General features: G+C 38.9%; 1 protein-coding gene across 3 annotated transcripts in view; it reads left to right on the top strand.

Moving 5' to 3' along the window:
- TAOK3 (TAO kinase 3) overlaps positions 1-12,810 on the top strand; it is a 146,232-nt gene that overhangs the window by 101,449 nt on the left and 31,973 nt on the right. For all 3 annotated transcript variants that reach the window (XM_037052212.1, XM_037052210.1, XM_037052211.1), the window contains exons 13-14: positions 66-272; positions 11,737-11,871. In XM_037052212.1, coding sequence (XP_036908107.1) covers positions 66-272; positions 11,737-11,871 — 342 coding nt within the window. The remainder of the gene's footprint in view (positions 1-65; positions 273-11,736; positions 11,872-12,810) is intronic.

Genomic DNA, 12,810 nt, shown 5'->3' with positions numbered 1-12,810 from the left:
ATGGATTGGCGCTTTATCTCCAGTCATTTTTTTTTTGTTTTGACCCAAGTGTCTCATTTTTCTAGGACAGCGAACATGGAACCAGCCTGCGCAGGGAACTGGACAGCCTGGGCAGCAACCATTCTATCCCAAGCGTGTCTGTGAGCACAGGCAGCCAGAGCAGCAGTGTGAATAGCATGCAGGAGGTCATGGATGAGAGCAGCGCTGAACTTGTGATGATACATGATAACGAAAGCACAGTAAATTCCAGTTCCTCTATCGTGCACAAGAAGGTAGGTTTCGCCATCCCCTTCAGAGCCCAAGCCTTTGTCAATCATAGTGAAGCCAGCTCAGGTCACTTAGTTACCTTTTTTTTTTAAGCTGGTTTTTTTTTTAATTTTATTTGTTTATCTTTAGAGAGGAAGGGAAGGTGAGAAGGAGAGAAATATCAATGTATGGTTGCCTCTCCCTGCTGGGAACTGGCCTGCAACCCAGGCATGTGCCCTGACTGGGAATCGAACCGCGATCGTGGTTCGGCCGGCCACCGGGCAGCTGACCTCTAGGACATCTGCAAACACGGCAGTGGTCGCTTGAAACTAAAATAAAGTAAAAAGAGTTTTCAGAGATTTGACAAGCAATATACTCCTTTGCAAGTCATTATTGAGTAACTTCATATCTAATCAGAGATATTAATTCTACTGTCTGGGATAGGTAATTGGTTTGCAGGCCCGCACTCAATCCACTGAGCTACACCAGCCAGGACACTTAGTTACCTTTTTATAGCTGAAATATGGGACTAAACCTAGCACTAGGTAAACTCTCTTACAGCCAAAAGGTAATGAAGGACTGTGTAACCCACATCTGTGCCTGTTTCTTCATCTTCTTCTCTCGTTACTCTGGTGTCTACTGCCATCAATAAGTTAAAATGGTAAAAATCCATAAATCTCCAAGTCAAATAAACCAGTAAGTCCTTCTGTCAATCAATAACCTTCATACTGTAGAGCAGCAATTTTCAACCTTTTTCATGTCATAGCACATATAAACTAATGCTGAAATTCTGAAGCACACCAAAAAATAATATTTTTTTGCCAATCTGACAAAAAAATAGATACAACTGGGAGGAGAAGGGTATTTTATTTATTTATTTTTAGACATACTATGAAAGAGAGGAATAGAAATCGGTTGCCTCTCGCACCCACCCCAGCCAAAAGCCCTAATTGGGGACCTGGCCCCCAACGCAGGCATATGCCCTGACCAGGAATTGAACCTACAACCTTTCACTTTGTGGTGCAACACCCAGCCAGCTGAGCCATGCTCAGAATTATTTTGATTCATTCACACCAGATGGCTATTGTGTTGGCTGCTGTCAGTTTTTCATTTGATAATCTAAGGGAATAGAAGTTAGTGCCCCTGACTAAACAGTCACTTACTGTACCTTTTAAAAATTCTTGCAGCACACCGGTTGAAAATCGCTGCTATAGACCTTAAAAGCTTCCTGAGTAAAACTCCTTGGGAGTGCCCTTTTGGAAGTATACTTTTTCAGAGTGTGTTTCTTAGTATATATTCCCAAAGTACTATTTTAGAAACACTTTCTACTCTTTCCTGTTGAATCCTGAGTTTGCTGTTTCTAATTCTTCCAAGACTGGCTCTGTTACCAGATATTCTGACTTTTTTATTCTGACTTAAATATTCTGACTTTTGGATGAATGATTATGGGGTTTTTAATTTTTACTTAATTTTTCCAATTAAATATCCTCATTTCTTACAAGCCTATCATGGTTTATAAATTGAAATACTTTATGAAAAAATTTAAGCTTCTTTCAAAGCAATTTCTGTAAGATAAGTGTTTTGCAGAATTGTCAATAATTTGTTGAGAGAATTCCAAAAATTGTCTTGAGTGACCATAGGTAAGGAGATGTAGAATTGAATTATAGAAAACAAATCCCTTATAATTTTGTCCTTATTAGGTATATATGAGGCGTATTTGTAATTATTTTAGTAAATATCAGTGCTCACATTCTAGTTCCAGTGAGAGATCGTGTTGAAGAATAGAATTTCTCTCACTTAGACTTCTGTTGGTTGTGCATTTTTCTTGAGAAGAAAAGAAATTTAACAGGTAAGGATGAAGGGCAGGAAAAAATATATTGGTCCCTGGTTGTGAATAGTGGAAGGATACATATTTATTTTCTGAACTGATTAACTTAGTATTTATTCAACTAATACTAGTGAAGGGACCTCTGTTATGTGCCAGGAACTATGGTCGGCCCTGTGAACACGGAGAAATAAAACAGACATGGTGTGTTTTCATGGAGCTTATTATCTGTCGGGAAGATTAAACAAATAATCACACTAATAATTATATCATGTAGTTACAAAACTTGCTCTGGGTGAAAGGAGGATTTAATCTAGCAGGCAGTTGTGGAAAGCCTACCCAATAAAGTGACATTTAAGATAAAACTTTAAAGACAAGTGGAAGGTAGCTAACTTGGGGCGAAAGGTGGGTGTGCTGTTCTTCACACAGCAAGCAATGTGTAAAGAACCTGAGACAAAAAGAAATTTGTATGTTCAGGAAGAGGGGAAAGGTCAGAGAGGTTAGAGTGTAGAGGTGAGCTATGTAGACAGTCAATTGAGACCAGAAAGACAGCAAGGACCCAGATTGTCAGAAAGCCATGGAAAGAAGTGGTATCAGTTGGATGCAGCAATGTGCTGCGTTCAGCATTGCCAGCTGGCCTTCTTTGAATACAGGCAAGTGATCATATACGTATATGAAGGGTAGGAAAGGTTTTGCAAGGCTCCCTTTTCGAAGGAGCTTTTGCGGATGCTGACATCTGGCTTTCTTTTCCGTTCCCTCTGGGGCTCCAAGGGTATAGATAGCAAAAGAAGACACATTCTGTTGGATCTTTTTATCCCAGGCATTCTCAAATGGGAACCCAGAATTACAAGAAAGATGCTGCTAGAATAATCAACAAGAAAGATGACCCTGGTCTCAGATTTAGTGAGAGTTTTCATTTTAATTTTGACATGCGGGTGGAGAGCTTTCTTGTGATGAGATGGGTCTCTCATTACTTTTTTTTTTCCTCCCTGGTGCAAACACTTAAGAAGTACAAGGTAGTTGTATTTGATCCACACAAAAAAAATTGTTTGTAGGGAAGAATTTAACTTATATAATGTATTTCTTTTTCATTATGAGATAAAGGAAATGTGCTGGAAGAAAATTGAAAAACCTTTGCAAAAAAAACTTTGAATAAATTAACTTTAAGATATAAGCAAGCTAATCAAAACACTACGAACAGTCAAAAGGCAACCCACAATGGGAGAAAATGTTTGTAAATGATATTTATACATCTAACGTTTTGCATTTGTAATATTTGCATATAAAACATTTACATATCTAATAAGGGATGACTATCCAGACTGTATAGAAAATTCCTAAAATTCAACAACCAAAAATTAACCACCCAAATGAAAAATGAGCAAAGGACTTGAACAGACATTCTCTAGAGAAGATATACAGATAACCGATAAGCACATGAAAAGATGTCCGACACACTAATCATTAGAGAGATGGAAATCAAAACATACATTGAGATACCACCTCACACCCATTAAGATGTCTACTGCCAAAAAAGAAAATAACAAGTGTTGACCAGGATGTGGAAAAAATTGGAACACTTGTGCCCTGTAGGGAGGCATTTAAAATGATACAGCTGCTGTGAAAAACAGTACAGACGTTCTTTAAAAAACTAACCATAGAAATGCCCTATGACCCAGCAATTCCGCTTGTAGGTATATACCAAAAGAACTGAAAGCAGGTCTCAGAGAAATATCCGCACACCCATGTCTGTAGTGGCATTGTTCCCCATAGCTAAAATGCAGAAACAACCCAAGTGTCCATCAACGAAGGAATGGATAAGCAAAATGTGGTCTATACGTACTACGGAATTCTCTTTGGCTTTGAAAAGGAAGGAAATTCTGACATGTGCTCCAACATAGATGAATCCTGGGGACATTATGCCAAGTGAAACATGTTCGTCACAAAGACACAAATACTGTATGATTGCACCTCTACATGTAGAGTACTTAGAGCAGTCGGGATCATGGAGACAGAAAGGACAATGGCGGTTGCCAGGGGCCAGGGAGAGGGGAGAAGTGGGGAGCTGTTGTTTAGTGGAGGCAGAGTTTCAGTACAGTGTACTGAACTGTCTGCTTAAAAATGATTCACATGCACGTTTATATGTATTTTATGACAATACAAAGAGGAAAAAATATAAGCAGACTATAAAAATATTATATATGAAAACTTCATGTTAAATATGGTATACCTATGCTTTAAAATATCATCTTCAAACACAATGCAAACAAAATATATTTTGATACTTATATTGTTGGTTCACTTGAATTTGAAAAAGTTTTCTACTTAAGAACATAAATGAAATAGGATCTTAAAGTCTCGGTGGAAGATTTTTGTATAATGGACTATAGGAATGAGGAACCCAGTTTATAGTTCTGTCTGCCACTGACGGTCATACTTTACTTTGGACAAGTCACAAACCTCAGTTCCTCCTTGTGTAAAATTAGGAGTTCAACGCGACTTCAAAGATCCCTTCCAGCTCTAAAATTCTGTGCTCCTATTACTGTAATAATTAAAGAGGCAAATCTCCAACATGACCTTCAAACTGGTTTGGGAGGTACCTCAGGAGCAAGCCTCCCCCATGCCTCCCCCAGGACAAGGTCTGCTTCATTGCTTACATTATATATTTGAATTCCAGTTAAGATTTCACTTGCAGAAGGGTTGGATTTTTGTTGGGGGTTTTTTTGTTTGTTTTTCTGAAAGTCACTGCCCTGATCAGTCTCCTCTTCTCCATGCGGATGGGATGGTAAGTGCGATACAGTACATGTAGGTAGGTGTAGGTAACATGTGTGTTGCAGGTTGGATTCTCTCGGAAGCGGAGTTGAGATGATTTGCCACAGCAGGTATTATTATTATTATCACTACTATTATTATTAGGAATTTCCTTTGGGTTGAATACCCATGGAAGGGAAGGGAAGGCAGCAACATGGATAAGAGGGCAATGCTGAACTGAGATGTAGGCCCAATGGCAGCCTCAAGCAACCTTCCAGGGAGCTCTGGAGCTAAACTGGTCCTTCGGAGTTGGGCCGGAAGAGCCAGGCCTTGATCCCCGTACTAGATCAGGCAGTGAAGATGAGCGACCTGGGAAGGTTATGAACTTGAGCAAGGCTGCCCTCTACAGCCAAGGCAGTTCCTAACAAATGACAGCCAAAGGCAGCATGCCTTATCTTAAAGGATGTGGTGCCTTTCGGAGCCTGTCTTCATTTTGCAGCCACAAAGATCATGTTAGAAAGAAAGCATTCAATGTTGACATACAAACATTTATCACTTTTGCATGGGTCCAGGTCCAGGATTTTAGAAAAGCCTATAATATTACTAAAGTATCATATTATAAACAATGTTCTACCCATTACTTCATTGTCCTAGTTTATATTCTGTTTAATACTTGTTGCTATCTAAAATTACATTTTGAATTTTTTATTATTTTATGAGTAAAATGTAGATTTTATTAGGGCAAAAACTATGCCTCCTTTGTTCTGCACTGTATTTCAACACCTGTAACAGTGCCTGGCACAGCACAGCTACTCAGTAAATAATTATGGAATGAGTGAATAAAAAAAACCCACAGGGAATGAATTAATTACCAGATATTAAGCATCATGTTATGTTGGTTCATTGACTGTAATGGATTAAAGGGGTTAAATAATATTATTATCTTGATGGTTTGGAAGACTTAAATAGTTTCTGCAATAATAATGCTCTAGACAATAAGAGCAAGCTTAATAAATATGAACATACAAGATTAAGGGTCGGGTACTGGCTGCTGTAGCTCAGTTGGTTAGAGTGTTGTCCAGTCAACCAAATGGTCGTGGGTTCAGTTCCCAGTCAGGGCATGTACCTGGGTTGTGGGTTCAATCCCTGGCCAGGGCATATGCAGGAAGGCAGCCAGTCAGTGTTTCTTTCTTGCATTGATTCTCTTTCTTTCCCTTTCTTTCTCTCTCTCTGTGAAAGCAATGAAAAAAAATTTCCACCAGTGAGGATAAAAAATAATAATAATGGTGGGGAATTTTTTGCACCTCTAGATTGTTGCAATTAAGCAGACATACCCTAAATTATTGCAATCATAGCTACGGAACAGATTACCATTTTATATAGGAAATAAACTTTTAAAGGCCATGTGTAACTAGTAAGAGAGTGACTTGCAATTAACTGCTCTCCATCCAGAATAAACATGCCCTGATTTTAGCAGGATGGTTCTATCACAGATCAAGCCCCAAAAATGTAAAGTGGGACACTGAAAATTTTCCTTTGACATCAGAATTTCAGGTTACTTCTTTCTTTCCAATCTTTGCCTCTACTCTGGTCCTTCCCAAGCCCTGAAGGGATCCTGATCTAATCTTCCTTTTGAGCAAGAATGATTTGATAAATCTAAAAGTATATTCTGACAAAATAAACTTTAAGCACTTATTTTCCCCTTACTGGCGTTGCCACACAGCTTTTTCCAATAACTAGAATATCACATTTCTTTCGATGTGTAGCTCTTCGACATCTCACTTCACCTACTGCCTAGCGTAGTGTCTTGTCACATAGTAAGCGCTCAATAAATGTTTTGGGGACTTTTATAGGACACAACTCTGCAGCCCAATTCTTGATTATTCACAAGTGGTTCCAGTGCCGACTTTTAATCCAGAGTACATTTTTTCTTCCTCTCCCCTAGCCAGCTTCTGACCCTCTGCTCGCCTCTTTAAAATCATGGCATATAGCCCTGGCTGGCGTAGCTCAGTGGATTGAGCGCGGGCCTGCGAACCAGACGATCGCGGTTCGATTCCCAGCCAGGGCACATGCCTGGGTTGCAAACCGGTTCCTTGCAGGCTAACTANCTTGATTATTCACAAGTGGTTCCAGTGCCGACTTTTAATCCAGAGTACATTTTTTCTTCCTCTCCCCTAGCCAGCTTCTGACCCTCTGCTCGCCTCCTTAAAATCATGGCATATATATAGCGGTAGGAAACAGATTTTAATGTCACCCTAAGCAACAAAGTCTACTTTATTAATTTGTCAACGAAAAGGTATACTTTATCTTGTTGAAGTCTAAAATTAGTGTTTTTTACCCTGCTGCCGCCATCTATTTATACAAATCATTAGACTTTCATTTCTTAAAATTATTTCTTCATTTATTTGTTATCTTAGATGTCCCTAAAGGACTCTGTCATCATGGTGGCCCCCTTTTAGCAACTGTTTTTAAAAATCATTCTATCCTAACTCCTAAAGCTTAACTTGGCACCCACTATTTAGTCATTTTTTTTCTTCTTTAAAAAAAGAACAGCTTTCGCCAACTTTGGGGAGGAAAAAAAAAAGAAATGTCCTTGAGGGGATAGGATGTTCCAGTTTAATTTTCACTTGCTTCAGTGGCCTTTCCTATTATTTTTGCTGAAGAGCAGGGCGGGTTCTTTGACTCTTCAGCTTACATTTGGCAAAGTAAAAGTAAATTAATGTATGAAGGTAGTGTTTCTTAAACAGAGCCCCCCTCTCTGTAGAAATATCTTTATTCTCAGTGTTCTGCTAGTCATTCTTTCTCCCTAATGGCTATCCTTCCAGGTTGAGGTATCCTTTCCATCTTCTCCTCTAGTACCAGGGGTGTCCAACCTTCTAGTGTCTCTGGGCCACACTGGAAGAAGTGTTGTCTTGGGCCACACATTAAATACACAAACACTAACTAAAGTGAGTTTATGATTTTGTGTTGGGCCGCACTCATAGCCATCCTGGGCCACATGGGGCCCGAGGGCCATGGGTTTGACACCCTGAGGTTTTGCCAGTTACACCTGCTTAGGCAATAATTGGCTAATTTCAAAATGAGCAAAACAAAAGAGATGGTAGTTTGCTGGTCCTTTCTCCATGGCATGAAAAACGTTAGAATCTATAAAAGGGTTTCTCATCACCCGATGAGCCCAATGAGGGCCAACTGTGGATTCCCTTCGCCCCCCACGGAAAGGGGTGCCTGTGTGTCAGAGTGGCAGGATTTTTGTGAAATACAGATTTGAATTCCGTTATAATAATATAAGAGAAGATGACCTTACCCTCGCGTCTCAGACCTATATCCTAGAGCTTATTTACTCAGCAAACATTTACTGAATTCCTACTAAGTACCAAGCACTATGCTAAGTGCGGAGTGACTGAGACTTTTCAGACCACAGTCACCGTCTTCCAAAATCCCACAATTTCGTGCATAGGCAGACCAGTAAGTGTGATGAGTAGTATGATAACGGTATATCCAAAACTTAACAGAATTCAGAGGAGTGATTTCCAGGATTAATTTCAAGTTAAGCTAGAAACTATATACAAGTGGCTATACCGTAAATCTCCATTTTAGGAACATGACTATTCAGACACTTAAGGAAAAACGTCTAAATAAAAGTAAAACGTCTTGTCTGTAGTGTAATAGTAAAAAGTTTGTGCCTCATGGTTTACACACTTCACTGTATTGTATGTAAGTTCAATTCTTTTTGACTAAACATTTGCAACAAATATTACAGCTGGTTTTTCCACCTGAAGTTTTACTTCTCATGAGGACAGGACGTTGTTTATTTACCAGGTTCACAGAGATTTGCTTAAAACTGGTCCCTGATCATATTGGTATTTCAAAGAACTAGTTTGTTTATTCCTGGATGCTAATGCTTTAAAGATGAATTATAACCAAGTCGTATAGTTTGTCTTGGTAAAGTAGAACATGATCACTGTTTTTCATATTCTAAAATCATTCCTCAGCATCAAAGAAGATGGCCCTCTCATTATTCATACATAATCTTCGTAAGTGCCCAACTGTATAAAATAGCAAACTGGCCTTTTCCACTGTTAATCTTCAAATGTGTTTAGTTCAGAAACTCTGGGAGCCAAGTATAGTCATTTTCAGAGGGACTGCTTCTTAAAGGGGCAGTACAACCAGCAGACAGTATATCCAGGGACGCTGATGGTTTAATTTGTTTGTTCGTACTTCTCAAGTCACATTCCCCATTTTAAAATGGCTCTGTTATTTAAGTTGTCTTCAGGGTTTAGACCTTGTTTTATACAAAGGAATAAACAATTTTAAAATTCATTTTCCAGTGTACTTGAAATGGGTATCACTATGGGACTAAAATTTTCCCCATTTTGTGTTCTCTTACATAAGTTAGTCTTGGTGATCTCTGTTACGCAGCTGCTATGGAAAACCAAAAAGTCTTTTCAAAAGGGAAAAATATTCAGGGTATAAAGCAAAGATTATACTGTTAGGATTATATTATATTCAAAGTGGGTTAAAGTTTTGGACCTGTTCTTCAAACTAACTCCTAAAATAGCATTATTTTTAAAATATACCTTATTGGGTTTTAAAATTAACTATGTGTCAACTAAAGTCACTATACTTTTGAGTTTTAATTTTTCTGTGTATTTTAAGATCTTTATGTTAAAAAAACTTAGCTAATATAATGTGGCTTTTAATTTCATGAGCAGAATCCTAACCCAAAAGTTTTCATTTTTATGTGAGAGAAAAAGTAATAATATTAAAATTATACGTATTTGCATAAATATGTTTTATTTATTCTGTTATGTGAAGAGTGTGAATTCCAGTGGCACTGGTTATCTTTGTAAATCAAGTTATAACAATTTCAAACTTAGCAGCTGCCACATCATTTGAGATCTTAATATTAGCTAGCTAATTCTCACCAAAACTATAACTCCTCAGGCCTCTACCTAGTCTTATTTCTTGGGCTTGCTGGCATTGACAAGCTTCTTGCTTTTCTGGTACCGTAATATTAAGATCAGTTTTGGAGATGCATGTAATTTATTAATGAACATTCAGCAACGTGACTGGTAGCAGATCTCTAGAGCCTAAAGCTAGTTCCAGACCCACACCTAATCTTTCTTTGCCCTGTGACCTAAGAGTTTATATTGCCCAGAAAATAATGTCGAAAAACTTTAATTGACCTATTATTTTTTCACGAGTTTGAAAAATATGGCTTGAGATGCATCTTTCACCTTCAGCACTGTCTAATAGGACTTTCTGCCATGATGGAAATGATCTTTATCTGCATTGTTCAATATGGTAGCCATGATCGTGTCTGCGGTGAAACATAGCTGGTGTGACTGAAGGACTGAATTTTACATTTAATTTAAATATCCATGTGGCTAGTGGCTATCTTATGACACAATACAGTAGTAGAACATCCCTTAAATTTTACATACGTGCCCTTAATGGCATGTAGGGTCTCTTCATTGTTTGAAAAAATAGACCACAATACAGTAAATTGAAAAAAAAAATCTCTAAATATAGATACAATGGGAGGTACCATCCCAACATTCTGAAGCATTCTAAATTTATAAGAGGAAGAAGAAAATCAGCCCAATGATAAATTTAATCTTGGCTTTTGGCTTTAACATAAAAACCTGGATGTAAAATTTAATATCCCTCAAGAAATAGATGTGTTTTGACTTACAAAAATCTTAGACTATATAATAAAATCTTATGTTTTCTAAACCTCTAGTTTTTGTTTGCTGACGAAGGAAAGGGCAATTATAAAAAATTTCAAATAGTCATGGGCAAAATGCAAAACTGACTTCTCACAAATGGTATCTCCTAAAACCCTAGGGAAATATGAGAATTAATTTCTCCTTCACTGCCCTGAACATGTACCATTTAAAAATCCCCCATGGTTGTACATGTTTTTGAGCTATTAATTATCATAGTCTCTTCTTTTCTGCAGGGTTAGAGCCACTTACTGACCGGCCACTCCATCTTTTATAGAGAGACACAACACCCTTTGAAAGCCTTTTCCCCTTTAAATTCATTCCAATTGCATTTAAGGAACATCCATTACTATCCTTCCAGGGAGCGTTATTTTTCACTGGGCATTACAATAAGATTAATCATCTTTGCCTACCAAGAAGCATATACTTGATTAAATCAGTCAAGGACATTAAATTCCAGCCTTCCGCACTCTGGTGAGCATACCGAGACTGAGTTGAGGAAGAATTTGTGAAAGTATCATTTGGTTAAAATTGTATGCCTGTCTCTTTAAATCTAAAAAAAAATCCTTTCCGAAGCTGTAGAGAGAAGGTGCTAGAACTGTGTACGATCATGACTGGAAAGCAGGATCCCTCAGTGACTGCCGAATCTTCCCAGCACAAGATAGAGAGGCAGTTCAGCACAAGACTACACTGGTTCTAGACAGAACGATGATCCTTCCGAACAGATCTCAAATAAAATTAAATTGAGAAAGCAGATCTTTCAAGGGAATGAGGCGGAGGCTCGCTTTTATGTTAAAAGCAACCAGCATCCTCCTGGCTAGACATGGACATGACATTTTTAAAGGAATTATTTGGTTACAGCGTCTGAAACAAACTGTTCTAAGGAGTCTGTACATTGCATTGTTTTTTCTATTCTTTTTTTCTTTTGCATATATGTGATTCTGGAGGTAAAGAAAAAGCCTGCCAGGGATTCAGAAGGCATCCCACTAGCGATCAGCTGACATTCCTAACTGAAGGCTGCAATGTGTTGCTTATTCATTTTGTACCGTGGGAGCTGCGGGGACTAGCAGAGAGCTAAACTATGCATTTCAAACAGCAGTGCTTGTGCAGAAAGAGGGGTGAGAGAGAGGCAGCCGGCGAGGAAAGAGCACAGCTGGACTTTCTCCTTGTTTTTATCCATTTCTGCAGGATCATGTATTCATAAGGGATGAGGCGGGCCACGGCGATCCCAGGCCTGAGCCACGGCCTACCCAGTCAGTTCAGAGCCAGGCCCTCCACTACCGGAACAGAGAGCGCTTTGCCACGATCAAATCAGCATCTTTGGTAAGCAAACACCCCTCTACTCACCTTCCCTTCCTTCCCCTCCTCCCCATCTGGCAGCCTCTCGCCTTCCCTGAGCCTCTCTCGGCTTCATGGATGGGAGGAAAGGAGTCAAGAATGTTTTCTCCCTCCTAATAATTTTATTCATTTTAGAAAAAATCTGTTGGCATAGCAACCTGATCTCAGATATTTTAGCATTGTCTACGGCATGGGGGAAAAAACCTTTGTGTGTGTGTGTGTGTGTGTGTGTGTGTGTATTTATATATGCTGTATGTGCAAAATAAAAGGCCTTTCGGATGAAGTTGCTAACATATCTAATTTTTTAAAAGCTCTTTGTCTTTTCATGAAAATAATAATGCTAAAAATATTTTAAAGGTATTTGATGTATGTGTTTGCTGGGCACTATGCTTCTTTTATATAGATTCATGTGTATCTGTAATGTATACATACCCATCAAAAGATAAAACACAATTTTTTAAAATGTATGGTTGCCGGCTACTGTATGTAACTGTAGAAAATAAGCTACTTGCTTCCCAGGGATGGATTGCTGGTTCGTTCTGGTTCATTCATTTATTTATTGCAACAATGGTAGTGGCTGCACTTCCCCATTTAACCCCTGAAGAATTTCCTGCCACCAGTAAAGCAAGAAGGGCTTTGTAGGAGAGGGTAGGGGTGGTCGCGGAAGGAAAGATGCTGTAGGATCCTTCAGCATTTTTACTATTGCAAATGTGATTGCTGGATGCCCTTGTAGTAGCAAAAGGGGTGTGTGCTGGAAGAGTTAGTTTTCATGCCTCCTCCCCTTGGTCCCCAACGCGTGCGCGTGCGCGTTCACACACTCACTCACACACACACACACACACACACACACTCACTCACACTCACACCGTTTCCTCCTTGGCACTCTAAACTCTCTTTAATCTTTTGCTTCTGGATCTCACTTCT

This window comes from Sturnira hondurensis, unplaced genomic scaffold (assembly GCF_014824575.4).
Source record: "Sturnira hondurensis isolate 20B ecotype Veracruz unplaced genomic scaffold, ASM1482457v3 Scaffold0007406, whole genome shotgun sequence".
Lineage (NCBI taxonomy): Eukaryota > Metazoa > Chordata > Mammalia > Chiroptera > Phyllostomidae > Sturnira > Sturnira hondurensis.
Note: the sequence above shows the minus strand (reverse complement) of the source record. Positions and strands in the feature narration are given on the sequence as shown.